We start from the raw sequence: 21,422 nt of genomic DNA, 5'->3' as shown, positions 1-21,422 counted from the left end.
AACATAAAGTTTTACAAACTTCACAAGTGTAATTTGGAAGAAAAACATGGATTTCTAACCATTGCATAAAAATACATGGGCAGACATATGTAAACATAATTTAAGGAGATAAAAATCTGTCACTTCATTGAACTCACTAATTAAATATGCACATTGCCTAGAAGGAAGACAACCTTTTGAGTGACCAATGACATAATTTGCAAGAAGGATTGAGGAATCAGAAGCTAAATTTTTAAAACCATTCAAATGTATTCACATGCAAATGACTTTCTTTGAAATGTGAAAATGTACGTCAGGACTCATATCTATTGTCAAAGATAATGATGCCACAAAAGAAACTGTACATCAAAGACAACTGTGTGAAAATAGTGGAACACTTTTAAAAGGAAATCAGAAAATAATTTGTATGTAATCAGGATGAATTTTGTAAGATGTTGACAGGACACCTGCACAGATTAAAGCCTTTCAATTTAAATCTTCATAGGTAATGCTATAACATCCACATATTTTTATAGTGTCAAAGAAATTTGACATTTTGCACAAGAATTTTGGAAGACTGGCAATATTTTAACTTCACTGAAAAGTAACTGTCAACAATCTATCACTGCTATTTCTCTTTTATTGCATGTTTAGAAGCAAACATCCAATCTCTGCATAACCAGTCTAGTCTTTCTCAAATCCAACCTTGACGGCTTCTAGGTTTTGTCCAAACTAACGGATATATCAAAATTAATACTAACTGAATTTTTAGATTTAATAGCTGTAGTGCATGAGAAAAAAATCACGAGTTTCTTTATCAATAGTCATTGCATTCATTCGCCCTCAGTGAATTCTTGGGACAATAAATTTCTGTTTTGCGCATTTGTTTACAACACAATGATAATGAAGCATTTTTTTCTGAAATGCAGATTTGTATCAGCGGTCTTTCCTGTGTAATAGGAGCGTCATGACATGCTTTTTTTAAAATTAGACTGGTATTGGGAATAGTTTGTCTGTCTTTCCACTGTATATTTAAGAAGACCAGAAATGGAGTTGCAAATCCCCATTCTGGGATTTTGTGGACAATTGATTAAATATTCCAAAAAAGCTTGTGTTTTTACTCCAGATTTGGTAAAATACATTTTAGGTTCTTTTACCTGGAGTTGCCACTCAACTTCCTAACTGTAATGCTTTGATAATGGTGCTTTGGGAATCAACTATTGTGGCTTTTGAGGGATTACTCACAGGTTCATCTAAGGGTTATCTGCAGCTATTGTTTTTACACTTGGCTTTAAGACAGTTGGCTGGACAAAGCAATGAGTAAGGGTATGATTAGTGATTCATTTGCATCATTGCCTTCCAGATTGTATTTAGTATTACAAATGTTTTATTTTTGTAATCACAAAATTTTAATAACAGTTAAACATTGACAATCTATAAATTACAGCCAACCTAACACTTCTTGCAATAAGTTGGTGTTGTCTGTGGCTCAGTTGGTATCAACTCGTTGTAGGTTCAAAACCCTCTCCAGCACCTGAGCAGATCATCCAATGCAGTACTGAGGGAATTCTGGACTACTGAAGGTGCTGTCCTTGGATGAAATGTTAATCAAAGGTCCATGTGCACTCTCAGATGGATGTAAAAGATCCTTTGACACTGCTTCAAAGACTCAATGTGATGGGGTTCAGGTACTCCACAATGTCCTGGCTAATAGTCATTCTTCAATACACAAAATAACTGTCCAATCATTATCACAGCACTGTTTGTGGATGCTTCTAGTGTACAAACTAGCTGCTGCATTTACTAAATTATAGTAGGAGTACTTGGGAATGTTCTGTGGTCATGAAAGGCACCATACAAATTCAAGTTTTTTTCACTTTAATTGTTCTAATTGCCAGCATGAACAGTGGAGAAAACATGGCTGTCAGGAAAATCTTCAATTTACTGGCACCATCTCCTTTATGTTGTTGCATATTGGGTTGTGATAAAGGAATGAGAAGCCAGTCACCATAATTATTGTGTATTGGGAAGAACAGCCATCTGAATCATATGATGAAATTACCAGTGTGAATTCACTCGTATGTATCAACAATTATTAACACTAAGATAGACATGTTGGTATACAGAAAACAAAGTACTGCACATACAGAAGCCACTTGGCAAAGAAAAAAGGCATTTTGAGTACAAAATGATTGAGAACTGAAAGGCAAAGAAAAGGTGAAAGATACAAAGATAAAAGGTCAAGGGAAATATTTTGATCACCGTGTTTGAATGGTCTGAAAGTACTATATAGAATTACAGAATGTACAGCACAGGAACAAGTAATTTAATCTACATTTCCTGACTTACTTTGTCAAATTCTTTCTCCCTTGTGCATTTATTCAGCTCCCCCTTAAATGTATCCAAAACATTTGTTTCAACTGTTCCTCATGGTACTGGTTTTCACATTCTAACAACTCTCTAGATAAACAAAAAACATGCATTTTTATAGCACCTTGCATGATGATCAGATGTCTCAAAGTGTTTTACAGCTAATGAAATGCTTCTGAAGAGTAGTCACTGCTGTAATGTAGGAACCAACTCAGCTAATTTATGCACACTCAGTAATATAACAAAAATTACATAATTTTGTGATAGTAATGTTCATCATTGGATAAATTTTGACCAGGCCATCAGGCAACAATTCTCCTCCAAATTAGCATTTGGGAATATTTTACCTTCCTGGAAGACCAGATTTATCCTTGATTTAACATCTCTTCAGTCAATGAGGCACTTTCTTAGCACTCACTGTTTGTGTCAAGTCCTAGAATGGGACTGAGATCACAAGTGCTACCAACTGACATCCAGGTTGTCACACATAGAGCGAAACATAATGTTTGTGATAGGGATTTCACCCAACAGTTGGAAAAATGACCGGAGCCACACAATACCTGTGCTGGTGATAGTCCACCATATTAAGTGGGATTACCGAAGGATTAGGGATGCTAGGTAGGTTAATCCCACTCACTGATTTGCAAGGGCTGCTGGACTACCCATTTCTAATAGCTCTCAAATGTAGTCAATGCAACTGGGAGTGATAGCAGCTGCAGGAAATGCAACCATGAGAGCACCAGGACTGAAGGAAACCCAGGCCAAAGATGAGTGAGGGAAAAAATGCAGGCTGTGGGACTGGGGGGATAGGAAGTGGGTCAGAGGCAACAGCAGGTGAGGTGGCCCTCAGTGGTTTCCCCAACGCCTCTCCTGACAACCTGATTCCAGGTTGATCACTCTGTCTCCCCTGTCCTGGTGCCTGTAAGTAAACAGGACATAGTTCACTTTTCAGACTCATTACATCATGACTCTTCTGCTTGCCACTGGGTGAAAATCAGCAGCAGTGGTTGAGGCCCATTGGTGGGCATCAATTCCCCACTAAAGAATTTAATTAATGTCAGGGTGGTAAGGTGTCAGTGAATCTTCCCACCTGAACTTAACTGTGGGGAAGTGGGATAGCACAGACAGTACCCCATTGCTAAGTATTAGTCCTGGCTGAAATCTACTGTTTGCTACAGCCACAATCCCAGACTCTTCTGGAGTACTGCATCCAGTTCTGGTCTCCCTGTTACAAAGAAGGATACTATGAAGCTTGGGAGGTTTCAGAAGAGATTTACCGGGAGGTTGCTGGGAATGGAAGGTTTGAGTTAAAAACAAAAGGCTGAAGAGGCAGAGATTTTTCTCACCGGAACCTAAAAGATCAACTTTATATCAGTTTATAAAATAATGAGGGGTATAGATAAGGTGAATGGTAGGTGTCTTTCCCTTTGGATGGGGGATTTCAAGACTAGGGCGCATATTTTTAAGGTGAGAGGAGAAAAATGTTAAAAAGACATGAGGGGCAATTTTTTTTACAAGAGTGGTTCATGTGTGGAATGAATTTCCAGACTAAGTGGCAGATCTTGGTACAGTAACAACATTGAAAAGACATTTGGATAAATGTGAAATGTTTGGAGGGATATGGGCCAAGCACATGCAGGTGGGACTAGGATAGTTTGGGATTATGGTCAGCATGGACTTGTTGTCTGTTTCCGTGCTGTAGGACTCTATTACTCTAATTAAATCTGTGCTCACCCACCTCCAGACCTGTTTCTGGAGTGCATTAAATTCCATCCAAATTTTAACAAAGATGCTTTTCCTGAATTCTTGATTAGATTTATTAGAGATCATCCTATATTTGGTCTTAATAAAGAGCATGTATGATTGAAAATATGAAAATACACCACAGAATGAAATAACATGCAAATAAAAACAGATAGTGAAATGTACTGAAAAGGATGGAAGTCTGAAATTAAAGCAGGAAATACTGGAAACGGATATGAGGCACACCCATCCTACGAAGGGGGAAACAAACCACACCTCAAACTTTGGCAGAGCTATGTCCTCAACACTGGTTAACACCCAGAGCTTCAATGCTTCTCCATCAAACGCCAACTGACCCCCTTCCACTTCCCCAGGAGCTCTGTTTTGTAAAAAATGAAAATCCTTGCATTGGAATTTATTAAAACCAGTTTAGATCATAGTGCTGATTTCAGGAGAGAAAACAAAAGCAGATACTGTTTGTGAAGTTTTGACAGAGTTTGTTTGTAGGACTGTAGAAAATCACGGCCAATTTGGGCCATTTGAGAAACTGAAAACATGAAGAACTAAAATAAGTGAAAATAGTCAAAAACATTTTTCACAATGCTTGTGATGGTATCTTGGTTTTGCCACTTTATTGATCACTGGGTGCAGGAAAAACACTCAAAACATGAGAAGTTCTGCAAAAATGACTAAACATGCCAATGCAATGATATTTTCTACATATGAAATGCCTCTAACGATTTCCATTGAAAGTTTGCTGCTATGGGAAAACGTCAATAAGAGTTCATGGGGTTTCCCACAGATGTCACTCTTAGTCAGCAAGGCTCAACAGATTACATGCTCAGTTCCCACGTCTATGCCTGTAAGTCACATGCCATTTTATGAAAATGGTTAGATTGTACTTGTATAGCACTTCTGCTTCATTCATGGGATGTGAGTATCCCAATGCAATTAAATAAACATAGCTTCAAGATCAATTAGGGCTGGGTATGCCAGCAACACACACACACACCCTATAAAGGAATTAAAAATAAGTTTTGCATAGTCCTGTAAGTTCTTATTTTCATACTACAGCATCGATACAGAGGGACTGGATAAAGTGCAAAAAAGATTTACAAGGATGGTATTAAAAATGCCAGGTTGGGACTAACAAGGAAGACTTAACAGGCTTGGGATGCTTTCTTTCAAAAAGAGAAAGTTGACAAGCTAATGGAATATTTTTACACTAAAGGAGTTTGATAGGGTACACATTCCACAGGATAGATGTATAAGTCATTATAAATATACAAGTCACCAATAAATCCATTGAAAGTTCAGTAGAAACTAATATTAGGAAGTGATAAGAATGTGAATTTACTATTACATGGAGAAGGCGAAGTGAATAGATATTCTAAGGGGAAGTTTGATAAATATATGAAAGATGAAGGAATTTGAAGTTATATTGAAGTAGAGTGGAGAAGTATATCATGCTGATATCCGGTCCTGTAAATACAGCATAATGCAGTGTAAATATATTGACATTCTTTATAGCCTTCGTTTTGCTTCTGTGGATAAATCTGACTTTGTTGGTTAAGAACATAAGAATATAACAAAAAGGAACAAGAGCATGCTGTTTGCTGCCCCCAGAGTCAAAAAGTGTGAGGCTGGAAAAACACAGCATGTCAGATAGTATCCAAGGAATAGGAGAGTCGATGTTTCAGGCATAAGTCTTTTATCAGGAATCCGGAGGGGGAAGGGGGCTGAGAGATAATTAGGGGAGTGGGGGTAGAGCTGGGGGTAAGGTAGCTGGGATGGTGATAAGTGGATGCAGGTGGGAGGTAATTGTGATAGGTCTGTGGGGAGAGTGGAACGGAAAGATGATGGACAGGTAGGACAGGTCAAGAGTGCGGTGCCGAGTTGGAGGGTCGGATCTGGGATGAGATGACCATTTGCCATTCCACATAATTCTGTCTGATCTGATGGTAGCCTCAGCTCATTTTCCTGCCAGCTCCCCATTACTCCTGACTGCCTTGCAGATTAAAATCCCATTTAATTCAGCCTGAAGCACATTGAAAGATAGAGCCTCCACAACACTCTGACATGGGAAGTCCAGAGATTAACAACCCCAAAATCTCAGGTCTTGAACACCCAAGCAGACTTAGTCAACCAATATTTGTTAATAGATAATGATTCTAAAATTCAATCATGATTGTTCTAAGAATAGCTTTGAAAATAAATATGTCAAAGCATAACACCTGTGCAAAAGTGACAGTGTGGATGCACCACAGAAGCAAAACATTAAATTAGATATTAATGGGCAACAGCAGTCAGCCAATCTAATCATATTTACCTTCTATTTTTATGAATGGATATCTTGACACATATTTGACTTGCTAAGCATTGCCTCTACATGAACATAGGTAGTGTTACCCCCATCTTTGTAGAACAGAGTTAGAATAAAGAGCTGCTCTAATTAATAAAATTGAAATAGAATCATTATTCCATCATAAATGTGACCTTTTTTCACAAAAGGAAGAAAAAGAATAATACCTTACACATTTTTTAAAAATGCTGTTTATTTATGAGAAGGAAAATTTGACAGAATTGAAAATCAATGCTCTCACCACGACTCACACTTTCCATTCACATAGAATTTCACTTTAATCTTCCATCAACTGTGATGTTTATCTCTGTTGTACATGGTTTAAAAATGCTTTTAAGTGGCAAGAAACATCCTAAGTATTTGTTTGAATGATTTTAGAATAATGCACCTATGTGGTGAGTTGGACCCAGAATTATTTTGCAAATATTCCTGTACTTCTCTCAAGGACAGGAGAGTGAAGTCCTTGTGTATGAAGTGATAGTGAAGTCTTCAACATAAGCAGAATAAAACCATGTTGTCTGATATTACACAGTACCTTCATTTGGAATTCTTTTGTCTGCAATCCAGAATTCATGCATGACATTATCTTTGCCAGTTTTTAAAAGACACATCTCAAAATTTTCATTCTGATTTACTTACTCCTTCATGTAGTCCTTTCATTCACCTGTGTTCACTGACCTATATTGGTTGCCAGATCGGCCATGCGTTGACTTTAAAATTTTTGAGTTCAAATCTCTCCATACCTAATGTTCCTCCTCACCTCTCTATCCCATTTAGCTCAGTAACCCTCTGAGAAATGCAAGTTTCTTCTATTCTGGTCTCTTACACATCCAAAATGATCACTCCCTCCAATGATGATTTGATGCCAGTGTTGGATTGGGGTGGACGAAGTCAGAAGACACCTGACGAAACAGCAGCATTCCCAAAGCTTGTGATTTCAGATAAACCTATTGGACTATAACCTGGTGTTGTGTGACTTCTGATTTTGCCCACTGTTGATGACTATGCATGCAGATGTCCAACGCCCAAGTGATTTTGCTCCCTGAAGCTGTCTGCCTCTCTATTTCTCTCTCCACCATTATAATGCTCCTTAAAACCTACCTTTATGACTAGGGCTTTTAATAATGGTCCTAATAGGTATTTGTGGCACAGCATCCAATGTTGTTTGATAACACTACTGCAAAATGCCTTGGTAAGTTTAGTACATTAAAAGTGCCATACAATTGTAAGTTGGTGAACAGTAAAATTCCAACACTAACCTATAACAATAGCAGCAGCTTATTTGACATACACGTTATGACTTTGATTTGTGGTCATTTGGATTTTTGTGAGCCTATGAATTATTGTGTTCAATAAATATTAATTTATTTTAGCAAAGACAGTAAATGCTAGCACACACACTATTACTTGCGACAAGATTGTCTTATCGGTAAATATTCTGGTTGTTGTACTACACAAGGAGATAAGCTGTTCTATAACACCACCAGCACGGAACTGTATAGTGCAAAATACAATTGCCCATTGTTAAAATGTGGCTGGGCTTAGCATGACCTTTCACTTTAAATGCTATTAAGAAATGTATCAATCATAAAAAAATCAGCAACTTGAATTTATAAAGCACATTTAAGACAGTAAAAGATTCCAAATCAATTCCAAGGAACAATTATCCAACAAAACTTGACATTAAGCCATGTTAGAGAATATGAAGATGAGTCACCAACATCTTATTTGGACAGGTGGTCTTAAATATTGTCTTAAGAGATGAAAAAGAGATCAAAAGGGGAAAGATTTAGGAAGGGAATTGCAGAGTTTAAAGTACTGCCTGCTGCAGGCCTTGGTAATGCAATTCTTACTCAAGAGACCAGAATTGATGGAGCAAGTAAAAAAGCTAACTGCTGTGGCTAAGGAATGCTTTCGGATTGGCAGCCATCAATATTAATTGCTAGCTCCAATCCAGAAGAAAGCAGCACTGATTTAGGGTCTCCTCTTCTGAAAAAATGTGCTGCGTTTTCATTGTAGCTTCCAACTTTTAGATTTTCTTTGTATAAGCTTACATTCATAAATCAGGTGCTAATGTGAAAGAGTGCACCACTTTAAAATGAGTTACCTGTTGGACTTTTGAACACAGTATAAAACTGTACTAATCCTATATTCCAGAGACGCTGGAAATGTCCATAAATGAACATATTTGAAAAGGAAAGAAAACCTGTAATCCAGCCAATTTAAAATTTACTGCACTCACAGAATTTTCTCAAGTTTCGAGTGCAGTGGTATCATGTCACAGTACAGTTGTGTGTTCCCTAAATTTCAGACCAGACGTCAACAGCAATGGGGGAGGGGTGAAGATAGATGTGAACGGTGTAGGACAGGCTGAGAGGAGATTGGCTTTAGAAAGGTCTGGAAATAATTACTGCTATTGGGGAAAAGGGAATTGTCTGGAAACCTCGGCTTACCCCTCGCTCAGATTCCAGAAGCTCTGGTTTGACTCTTGCCATCGGCATCCCATCAAGCATTAGCATTATGTTCTCAAAGGTGTCTTTGCTGTTCGAGCACTGCAGAGAAAGTGAAAAATAGTTATGTGTGAGAGGGCCATTTTACTTGTACTTTTGTCTCTCGCATCACCACCCTCTCCGTGCCAGCTGAAATTATTTAAACAAATGCCAGTTATTGCAAACATGCAGCTTGAACCATTAAGACTGTTCCAATACTGGATTTACAGCTTACAATGCCAGACTTTCAATAGGCTAAGTTGATGTTCTGTGGCAGGCCTCCTCGTGTCTGTGCGCCTCTTGTTCAGAGACCCAAGAGGACCTTGTCCTCATCCTGCTTTGTTTGAAATGCAAGCTCCCTTTCGGAATCCAGCCAGGGATACATGAAGAGCAAATGCCTCAGGCTACATTACTGACAGACATTGAAGGATGAACGGATGGAACGGAGTCCCCTTGAGGGAGCATTGCTCAAAAAGAAAGCAGCTGCTTCACATAAGGATGTCCATGCAACGCAGAAATGGAACAGTTACGAGCAAGAAAAAGATTTGAGAAATGGGTGATTAATGAACTGTCGGAAAAAAAGTCATACGCCATTTGTAGTGTTTTTTTCCCTCACTGCCCTCTCGTAACTGATTTCATAACAAGTATTTCACAGTTCACTATGATCATTATATTCATCACTCCAAAGATCCAGAGGAGAGGACGGCATTGAATAACAGCTTTTCATTGATTATATAATCCATCGAGTGATGCAAAGTCAAGTTTATGCATTCTTTTCCAGCCCAAGGTCTCCTGTCGACTTCACCCATGTCATGATTTTAGTGAGCATTGTACTTATTTTGGACATGTTTTCTTTGCTACTCCTTCGTCATTTCCGCCACTCCAAACAGACCCCACCACCAAGGATATATTTCCCTCCCCACCCCTATCAGCGTTCCGGAAAGACCACTCCCTCCACAACTCCCTCGTCAGATACACACCCCCCACCAACCCAACCTCCACTCCCAGCACCTTCCCCTGCAACTGCAAGAAATGCAAAACTTGCGCCCACACCTCCCCCCTCACTTCCTTCCAAGGCCCCAAGGGATCCTTACATATCTGTCAGAAATTCACCTGCACCTCCACACACATCATTTACTGCATCCGCTGCACCCGGTGTGGCCTCCTATACATTGGGGAGACAGGCCGCCTAGTTGAGGAACGTTTCAGAGATCACCTCTGGGACACTCGCACTAACCAACCCAACCACCCCGTGGCTGAACACTTTAACTCCCCCTCCCACTCCGCCAAGGACATGCAGGTCCTTGGCCTCCTCCATCGCCATGGCAACATGACGCCTGGAGGAGGAGCGACTCATCATCCGCCTAGGAACCCTCCAATCACAAGGGATGAATGCAGATTTCTCCAGCTTTCTCATTTCCCCTCCCCCCACCTTTTCTCAGTCCCAACCCTCAGACTCAGCACCGCCTTCTTGACCTGCAATCTTCTTCCTGACCTCTCCGCCCCCACCCCCGCTCCGGCCTATCACCCTCACCTTAACCTCCTTCCACCTATCGTATTCCCAACGCCCCTCCCCCAAGTCCCTCCTCCCTACCTTTTATCTTAGCCTGCTTGGCACACCCTGCTCATTCCTGAAGAAGGGCTTATGCCCGAAACGTTGATTCTCTTGTTCCTTTGATGCTGCCTGACCTGCTGCGCTTTTCCAGCAAGACATTTTAAGCTTTGCTTCTCAATACCAGAGTACAGCAGAAACCAGAGTTACTCCAACTCAGGTGACTGATGGGTTGGTTTGCGAAGCAGTATGATGCCGACAACGTGGGTTCAATTCCTGCACCAACTAAGGTTACCCTGAAGGACTCTCCTTGCCAACCTCTCCCCTTGCCTGAGAAATAGTGGCCCTTGGATTAAATCATCACCAATTGTCTCTCTCTAATGAAAGAGCAGCCCTGTGCTCTGCTAAGACTCTGGCGACTTGATTATGATGGCAGCAGAAATCCAAGTACCTGCACTCGCTGAATACCCTTCTTACCCCTGAATAAACCACGAGACCATGCGATATAGAAGTTGGTTATTTTGTCCATCAAGTTTGCTCCACCATTCAATGAGATCATTGGCTGACCTGAAAATCTTCAACTTAGTTTGTCTGCCTTTTCCAATAACCCTCAATTCCTTTATTGTTTAGAAATTTATCTCAGCCTTGATCATGCTTATCGACCCAGCCACAACAGCTCTCTGTTGTAAATAATTTTACAGATTCACTACCCTCAGAGAAGAAATTCCTCCTCATCTCTGGCTGAAACAAGTGGTCCTTTAGTTTGCAATTATGGTTTCTAGTCCTAAACATTGCTGCAAAGGAAACAACCTCTACCCTGTGAAGTCCCACAAGAATCATGTATGTTTCAGTAAGGTCACCTCTTATTCTTTTGTATTCCAATGAATATGCACTCAACCTCTCCTCATGAGACAGTCCCTCCATACCCAGGATCAGCCAAGTGAATCATCTCTAGTCCACCTAAAATATCATCATATCTTTCCTTAAATAAGGGAACTAAAGGTGTTCACAATATTCCAGCTGTGGTCTGACTAGTCTCTTGTATGGTTTTAGTAAAATCTCCCTACTTTTATAAGCCATTCCCTTAGATGTAAAGGTCAACATTCCATTTGCCTTCCTGAGTACCCAATCAACTTGGATGCTAGCTCTCCGTGGTTCATGCATGCAGACTCCCAAATCCTTCTGTTCCAATGTTTTCTGCAGTCTTTCTCCACTTAAACATATTCAGCTCATCTATTTTTTATGCTAATGTGCATAACCACACACTTCCACATTTTATGTTCCATCTGCCTATATTTTTGCCCAGTCACCTAACCTGTCTATATCACTCTGCAGTCTCTTGATTTCACCACTTGCCTTCCCACCTATGTTTGTGACATTTGCAAAACTTGGAGGAATGCACTGTCACCAAGTTATTAATATATTTTCTAAATAACTGTAAATAAATATTAGCAATGATCCTTGTGGCACTCCATTAGTTACAGTTTGCCATCGTTGTCCTGATTTCCCCCCTTCTATTGGTTAGCCAATCCTCCAATAGAAGGCAGAGCTGGGAAAGGAGTTGTAGTTTCAGGATGACAACGTGTAACTGAATTATATCTTCACTCAGACTTTAACGAAATGTTCTTTTCACTGACCCTCCAAATCAGTTTGCCACTTGTATTTTTCTAAAAAAGGCTCACCATTTTCCAGTGTGGAGAACAGGATAAGAATTTCACTGACTGCTACAACATGCTATGTGTGCACATGAACATTTCCCCTGCATTCAATTTCCAACAGTCTGCAATGGGGAAGAAACTCTGATAAAACTGGAATGTTTTTGTAATTAACTTATCATACTGTGAATCAACTATGCCCAAGTAAGGACAACTAACATACTTTCACACCAAGTACAAATAAAAACTATACAGCATATTTACCATCAAGTGCCTCACCAACCTTAAGGAACAATCTCTCCCATTTCATCAAAACCTGCTCTTCACCCTGTATATACCCCCTGTAATACTGGCATGATCAGAAGCTTGTCACATACGAAAATATAGACACCATGTTCCATTTTAGACCATGTTTATACTCAGCTTTGTTCTTCCCTCTGCATGATTGATGAACTCTCATGCCAATTCACCTCAGTGATCCTCCATTAGTTTAACTCATTTACTCCTGGAATATAGCTGACAGTGGCACGGTTAGCATTTCTTGCCCATCCCAAAGTTGACGCGACTGCTTAGTTTTGCTCAGCCACCTCAGAGTGCAGTTAAAATGTCAATCACATTGGTGCAGAACTGGAGTTATATATAGACTAGACCAGGAACAAACAGCAATGTCATTTCTCCGAGTTAGCCAGTTGTGTTTTGCAACAATCTGACAGCATCATGGTGACTTTTGTTGATGCCAGCCTTTTGTTTCCAGACTTCTTGTGAATTTAAATATTCCATCTGCCATGGTGATACTTGATCCTGTACTGTCAGAATTATTGCTCCAGAACACTGTGTTACAAGGACAGTGATATACTTTCTGTCTTGGAATGCAGGGAGGCAAAAAAGATCTCATATGGCACACCCTCAAATTGTTCCTCTCCCTCTATAGGAGACAGGGAGTTCAGCTTTTAATCACAACAGCTGGATTAGATTGAACTATGCATCCCACGAGTGAAAGGATAATGTACTAACTCAATAGACTGCTCAATCCCTGTTGAATAATTGTATTAAGAAGTCACACCCCAGTGGACTCATGTAGCTAATTTAGATTTACAGTTCTGAGGAAAACACACAGCCTTCTCTGTACCTCCTCCAGCCACATCAGTGTTCTGAAATATGTGCTCCTCCAATTTTGGCCTCTCGACACTCCAAATTTTAAAAAACTCAATGTCTTCAATTGTCTAGTCCCTCCATGCTCTAGAATTCCCTCCTTAAATCCATCTCCCTCTCTTCCTTTTGTAGTTTGGCAGCAAGTTGTTGACAGTGCTTCTGTTAAGTGCCTTGCGATGTTAAAAGCATTGCATAAATACAAATTAGTTTTGTTGATGAATAGATACAAAAATCAAAACAAGTATACCCTTGTAAAATAATTATGAACTCAATATCATCTACTCTAGTTAATAAATCAATTCTCACCTATTAATATTGCAAACACGACATTTCCACTTAACTCAATAATACCTAAAATTAAGTTAATTGTTCAATTTGTGAACCGCGCTGAATGAACATAAATTAGGGGCTACGAGATTGATTTTGACTTTGCATGAGAGTGTAAAATGAGTGTTAGCGAACCAGCAGCACATTTACAACTTCCTCAAATTTTATTTCCATCCAAGTCAACGAAAACAAAAAGAAATTTAGTTCCTGACTTGTCACCAATTTTACACAGATGTCCAATATCAAGAGCTACCCCTATACAGTTGAGAACTCAAGTCAGTGAAGGATGGGAGATAGATAGAGAAAAAAAAGTTAACTTGCATTGTCTCAACATTTACTTTGGGAACAATAATTCAGGCATGTATCTGCCACATCTTCTTGTGGCATTTTAAGATTACTTCTCCAAAATTCCCAGCCAACAAGAAACTTCCCTTCAAATGACAATTAACAAATTTAATTTGCACTCTAATATTTTAAGAATGTATGCCAACTTACTTTTGATCAATGAATAACCTAGAGAACTCTGTGGCAATTGAAATGACAGGTTCTTGAATTATCACATATTTATAGCTCACAAACTTCAGTGATGATGAACAATTAACCGTAGTCATGCTAAATTTTAAGACACCAGCTGTCCCTCAGGAGAGTTAAGTCTGGGTCTAAGATAAGAGAAGATACTTTGACACTCAGTTAACCAACACCCTACTTCTGCAAGTTCCATCGCACAAAACTGTCAACATTTCTATCTCACCTCAGCTCTAATAAAAGGTCCCTGACCTGAAATGTTACAACTGGCAACCCATGTGGAGAGTGAAAAACAGTATTCCGGTATTTTCTGCTTTTATTTTAGGCTTTTAAAGTGGGAAGGGGGTTGCTTAGTTTGTGCACAACTGTGGGATGGGATCACATCCATCATCCTTGGAAGCAGATCAATTATTCTAGAAGATTTGGAGCAATCGCACTTTTTTTTTAAAGAAAGCTATTTTGAAGAAATGGGCTTTTTTATTTAAAAAGCAGCCTGACACATCAAAACACCTCTGCAGTGGTAATTGCTTCTCTAAAGCACATATACTGAATGAGTGAACAGGAAAATATCATTAAGGCCCTCTGATCTTACCTTTCAAATGATTCCTGAAACCAGATAATCATTCACATCTCCCAAGGGATTTTAAACCATATGTCATGGAGAAACTGAACTAACTTCATGGAATTGCTCAGGACTGGGAGATGCCAATGTCCCCAGCCGGCCAGGTTGGAGTGCAGACTGCCTGCTCATTACTGTCGGGATAGTGATAGTGGCCGAATAAAAAATCCCTCATCAGCAATTGATTAAGTCTGTGGGTTAATGTATTTAAAACAGGAAACAAATTATGAAGCAGACACTACATGAAAACAACTCATTTATCATTGTAAGCTTGCCTATCCACAAGCAGACTAACTGGTAGGCAGAGTCAACAACACTGGAAAGACATAGCAAATGGAGTCCGTTAAGGTGAACTTTCTTAAAGACTAGCTAGCCAACTATTTTCACTATTATCCTGCACAACTGAGAACTAACGACACTGGAATGGTAACAAGTTAAAAATCATACAAGACCAGGTTATAGTCCAACAGGTTTATTTGGAAGCATTAGCTTTCGAAGTGCTGCTTCTTCATCAGGTGGTTGTGGAGCAGAATCATAAGACACAGAATTTATAGCAACAGGATTGCAGTGTCATGGAATGTAATATTAAACAAATTTAGCTTAAGTCATTCATCTTTCAGAATTATCATGTTAGTTTCGGTTCCTTCATATGTAAAGCCCAAGACTTTTTTAAAGTTACGTTCTCAAGATAGCTTTAATAATAGGTGCCATCTCAGTCAGATAATACAGTGAAGTTAAAGTCTGTCTGTGTCCCAGTGTTAGGTCAAACTGATTCTATTTCTAAAGCGGGATTTACACAATCTTACATGGATTTATCCAGTTTATGAGCAAAATAAAATGTAATTCTGCGTTCACCCCACAAATTCACCCCACAAACTTATATGTGTGTGCGTGCTCAGGGTAGATGAATGGGTGTGTGTGAGTGAGTGAGAGAGAGAGTGTCTGTGAGAGAGTGTGGGTATGTGTGTGAGTGTGAGTGTAAAGGGGTATAAGTCTGTGAAAGGGTGCTTGTGAGTGTGGAAGTGTATGTGTGAGCGTATGAGAGCTTGTCAAAAGTGAGGACTGCAGATGCTGGAAACCAGAGTTTAGATCAGAGTGGTACTGGAAAAGCACAGCAGGTCAGGCAGCATCCGAGGAGCGGGAAAATCGACGCTTCTGGCAAAAGCCCTTCATCAGGAATAGAGATAGGGTCTGCGTGAGTATGTGGGTCTGTAGGAGTGTGTGTGTGTGTGTGTGTGTGTGTGTGTGTGTGTGTGTGTGTGTGTGTGTGTGTGTGTGTCTGAGAGAGAGAGAGATAGAGAGAGAAAGAGAGAGAGAGAGTAGTGCATTGGGGTCACCTGTACTGTGACATGAACCCAAGGTCCCAGTTGACCATACCCATGGGTACCAAACTTGGCTATCAGCCTCTGATCAGCCACTTTGCATTGTTGCCAGTCCCAAAGGAAGATGGTCACCCAAAAGTCAGAGGTTGAATCCCCCCGATTGGGAGGGAATACTCCAGTCTGTTGATTGTTGTGCGAGTTCCACTCATCCATTGCCATAGCCTCTGGTCAGTCTCACCAATGTACCATGCCTCAGGGCATCCTTGCCTGCAGCGTATGAGATAGACAACGTTGGCCGAGTCACATGAGTACCTGCCATGTACATGGTGGGTGGTGTTCCCACGTGTAATGGTGGTATCCATGTCCACAGTCTGATGTCTTGCAGTGTCTGCCGTGACAGGATTGTATAGTGTTGTCGTGAAGGCCGGGCAGTTTGCTGTGAACAATGATCGGTTTGAGGTTTGGTGGTTGTTAAATGTTGTTTAATGGAAACAGGAATCCTGAAATTGGATCCTGTCGGCCATTTTTAAATTCCTGCTCTCATTCTGACATGGTCGTAATACTAAAAATTCAGATCACAAACAGACTGATCACTGATGGCAACGGAAATGTAAGGAGTGATTTTTATACTTTACAGTGGCAAATTTGAATGATTGGAAAGTCACATGGCACCTGAATTTCTGACAGGTGATGATAGCCAACATGTTTAGTAGATTAAATAAACCTGAATATTAACAGAGAGTAGAGGATAATGCAATCAACGACAGAGTGCCCCAGGTACCTTTGTAAATCTTGAGTAGCATCTCTCTCCCTCCAGGTAGAGTGCTCTGGAAGGACATGAGTGACCATGCATTTCTGTGTTAGCCAATGGTTACGCTTAGCACAGTAGTGCAGTGATTTATTGTCGCCTTCTGCTTAGAAGTCTCTTCCTTTCATTCCTCCATTGTCATGTATTAGAAGAATTTACATTTTGATAACCAAACTGGTTGGCCATATTACAATGCACCATCCTTAGCCATCAAATCTTAGGGACTTGAACCTGTAGCTTTGGGGTCAGAGACAGAATTGCTACCCACTGTGGTGCAAGACCTCCTCTAAGTCACACCTACCAAGAATGAAGTCTGTACCCATGAAGCCATAAACGTAATAATTAAACTAAAATCTACTCATGTTCCTGAATGCTCAAGAATTCAAAATTAAAATTTTTAACAGCAATTGAGTTCAAATGTCAGCATATTTCACAAACCAATGTTCAATGAGCAACTGCTCTCTGAAATATAGCGCATTATTCTAGTGCAGTTGACACACTCCTCTGTGGAGGAGCTAGGAAAACGTACTCTGCAACTGGCTTGCATTTTATCTGGATATTGGATATCTGAAATGCTTTCATATCACAGCAGTTATCCCTTACTTTAAGCATAGAAAAAAATTCTCACATCAAAACAAACATAAACTGAATAATCATTAAGAGCGTGGCAACTCATTTATAATATAACACAGTCATTCTGCACAGTGCTGAGACAAAAATATTCCAGGATTCAGCCAGCATAAACTTCCAACCTTGACTACTATTAAGGAGAGAGGATCAGATACATATTCAAAAGAAACCTAAAATGTACAGGTTCTACCTCAAGCAATATTAACCAGACATATTTTTAAGTCTACTTTCTGTTTCACAAATCAGATTCATGCTTCTCTTCCTTCATATCGAGGCAGCTAGTTTCCCAGTATTTCAAACAGCTGCTTCACAATTCTACATTTTGCAATTTCTTGCAAATCTCAACAATCGCTTGCAACACTGTGAAGTGAGTGATACCCCCTGTAAATCTAACAACTAAAGTTAACTGAAGCCAATAAACGTCCATTTACAATATCAAGACAGTTTCTGGCAATTTAGGGAGGATTTTGATTACTAAACCGTAAACCTGTACAAATATCAAACTGGTGTTAAAACGCCCCACTCAATGGAACAATGAAACGACTAGTGTAACAAATGGAAAGTCAGTGAATAAGGTGTCCAGTTGACTATGTTAATGTAAAACTGCACACTCAAATTAAAAATAATCTAATTGCTATACTTTGCCTTCAAATAACTAAATAATAGATGGATTTTCCTTTAAATTCTTATTAATTATTATCGTGTCCTGATCAGGTGAAATACACTCATATTTTCCAGTCAGCAGCAATTGATTGTCATTCTGTTCAATACACTTATAGCTGCACACAGACTGTTCATGTGCATTTGGGTGACAATTTGATTTTGTCACATGTCCAACACTCTGCTGCACCCTGTAGGGGGGATCTGGGAATTGTGAACAAGACAACTCAGGGCAACACTCTTTAACTAGACTGAAGGATCCTTACTGAGATCTATAGAATCTACATTCCACAAGAGAAAGTCAAATATTTAAATCAAAGTAATAACACAGATAAAAGAAGCAAATAAGAGAAATAAATAAGGAATTAATAGGAGAGAGAGAGATAAATGAGACAGAAAGAAAGGATGCTACAAAACGTTAGATTACCTCTAAATCTCCAATAATAATTAAAATGTATAGTAAAGATGAAATGTCACTACCAGAATAGTTGTATCACAGCATCTATGACTTAGAAGTTTTCTAACTAAACTGGTCAGAGACATAATTACACACCCTTTGGAGCAGATGGGACTTGAACCCAGACCTCTTGGCTGAGAGATCACATACTGCCACTGTGCCACAATATTTGAGGAGTTGCAAATAGTGCTGAACATTGTGCAATCATCTATGGAAAGTCACTGATGGAAGTATCTGAAAATGACTGGGCCTATGATGCAACCCTGAGAAACTCCTACAGTAATGTCCCAGGACTGAGATGGTTGGCCTCCAGCATCCACACCATATTCCTTTGACTTGCAAGGTGTGATTCGAGCCAACTCTGGCTTTGTCCCCCAGTTCCTTTTGATTTCACCTTTGCTGGGGCTCCCCGATGCCACATTCAGTCAAGTGCTGCCTTGATCTAAAGGTCAGTTCATCTCACCTTGCTTTCGAAGGTCAGCACTTTCATTCATGTTTGGACCAAGGCTGTAGTAAGGTTAGCAGTCCTGAAACTGAGTGTCAAACAGCAAGGTTATTGCTGAGCAAATGCCATTTGATAACATGGTCAAGAAACCTTTTCATCAAGCTTCTGGTGATACGGATGAGGATTGACATTGCATAAAGCTGACAAAACAGTCAAGAAACTCTCAAAATTATGAAGGAACTGTCCAAAATTATTCATGGAGTTAAAGAAAATGCTGGTTATTTCTGTGTTTCTGCAGACTAAAATCATTATAGCATATTGACTGACTCCTAAAATTCTCATTTTCATAATGAGGTGCCTATCAAGCAAACATTTTAATGGGCAGCTCCAACAGTTTATAAAATGGAACCATTTGTTTAAACAAGGAGCTATTTGAAGAAATATCAATGTACTGAATGTTTTTGTGTTGATGAGAATTTTCTTTTCAATGTTGATATCCTCAATCAGCACATAACTTTGTTTTGTGTTAAAATATCTCCTAATAGATGACCCATGATTGACACTTGCTGAGTTGGCATGAAGAGGCAGGGGTTAAGAGTTGTCATGGATGATCATGGGAACTATAAAGTGTCTTTAGGATGCTGGGAGCATAAACGATAACAAGGAGTAATGAGAGATGGCTGAAGAGACATAACGTGGCATGAGTTTCGTTGAGGGCCTTCAGCCTATTGAGTCTGCACCAGTCAAAAATAACCATCTAACTATTCTAATCTTACTTTCATTAGGGTGTGAAGGCTCAAGTGGGATGGGTAGTTGTGCTTAATGGGTGTGAAGGGCCATGGGGATAGGTAAATGGGCATTAAGTGGAATAAGGAGAAAGTGAAGACTGCACATGCTGGAGATCTGAGTCGAGTGTGTGCTGCTGGAAAAGCACAGCAGGTCAGGCAGCGTCCGAGGAGCAGGAAAATTGACGTTTCGGGCATAAGCCCTTCACCATTCCTGATGAAGGGCTTATGCCCGAAACGTCGATTCTTTTGCGCCTCAGACGCTGCCTGACCTGCTGTGCTTTTCCAGCACCACACTCTTGATGAAGTGGAACAAGTTGACATGAAGCAAATATGAAAAAGTGAGGCACTAAGAGATTTTTTAAAAAGAAATTTCGAAGCTTTGAACACAGTAGTGTCATCCCCAAGCAGGCTTTCTGCCTGCCCCACCTCAGGAAGCAGCAGTCTTCCCTGTCCTCCCCAGATAGGCAACCTAACTCTCTGTCCAGCTGGGCCACACCCTCCCATGATGGAAAATATGAAGCGCAGGCTTTTATTTTTACAGACTGCTGCTATGGAGCTACGTTTTCTTTGATCTCCACTCATCCAAACAGGAAACAAACATCTGGACCCAAGTATTTCTGGTAACTTCAGCAGCTGTGCAATGGTCAATCTCAGACAACCTTCCAACCTCCATATAGTGTTATGTTGAACTGGTCATAGAGGTACCTTTATAGTAGAAGCTTGTGAAGTGACAGGAAGAAATGAGACAGCAGCTTCCAGCTTTGTGCATTTAACTGCACACTCGATGCTGCTATCTAATTTACTTTTCAGCATTTACAAGCACTGATAGAACAGTTTTATATTATTGCTAAAATAAAATCTGACCCTTTCTTTGAACGCTAATTCTTAAATATAAGTAAGATTAAGGTATGTGTGGCTCCCATAATGATACTTGCCAAGTCAGAACCTAAAGTTATATGGCAAAAGCTATATTGCTCTTCACAGTGTTTTGTGTTATCGCTAAATATACAAAGTCAATGCAATTCAAAATCTTTTCTTTGAGGGGATGAAACCACAAAACATTGAAGGCCTTTGGGTTATTCTTTACTGTAGCTATGTAACAGTTTTAGACAACAATTTCAGGTCACTAGGAAAGGAGATGAAGTTATCCATTTTGGTTTACATTAAACTCCAATTAAAAATTCATGACTGGATTTTATTTATATACTTCCTGGGGGAAATGATAGTATAATCTGCAACTCAACTTTCTCAGGTATCTGAACTTTTACCCTCTTAGGCTCAACCTGAAATAGACCAATCTGTTAAACAAGGGTCCATAGGAGACAGGTCAGTTTGACTGATGGTAGCAACTCATAATCTTGCCTTTCTCACACTGAGGAGATTGAAAACTACAATGCTGAGATGCTTACCAATGTTATCACCACTTTGTCAATCCAACACAGGAACTGTATATTTAGCAAAGAAACTTCACTTCTAAGAGTATGTATCAGTAACATCTCAGTATTGTTCCTATCTGATCTCACAACTGTGCATAAAATA

General features: G+C 39.7%; 1 protein-coding gene across 5 annotated transcripts in view; it reads right to left on the bottom strand.

The window, feature by feature from the left end:
* The window catches only part of klf12b (Kruppel like factor 12b), a 284,772-nt gene that overhangs the window by 152,783 nt on the left and 110,567 nt on the right, over positions 1-21,422 (bottom strand). For 4 of the 5 annotated variants that reach the window (XM_072577971.1, XM_072577972.1, XM_072577970.1 and 1 more), the window contains exon 2: positions 8,908-9,006. In XM_072577971.1, coding sequence (XP_072434072.1) covers positions 8,908-8,973 — 66 coding nt within the window. In that variant the 5' untranslated portion in view covers positions 8,974-9,006. Of the gene's footprint in view, positions 1-8,907; positions 9,007-9,178; positions 9,199-21,422 lie in introns of those variants that run through there. The other variant, XM_072577974.1, reaches the window with a different exon arrangement.

The sequence above is a fragment of the Chiloscyllium punctatum genome, chromosome 9, assembly GCF_047496795.1.
Source record: "Chiloscyllium punctatum isolate Juve2018m chromosome 9, sChiPun1.3, whole genome shotgun sequence".
NCBI classification, from domain to species: Eukaryota; Metazoa; Chordata; class Chondrichthyes; order Orectolobiformes; family Hemiscylliidae; genus Chiloscyllium; species Chiloscyllium punctatum.
Note: the sequence above shows the minus strand (reverse complement) of the source record. Positions and strands in the feature narration are given on the sequence as shown.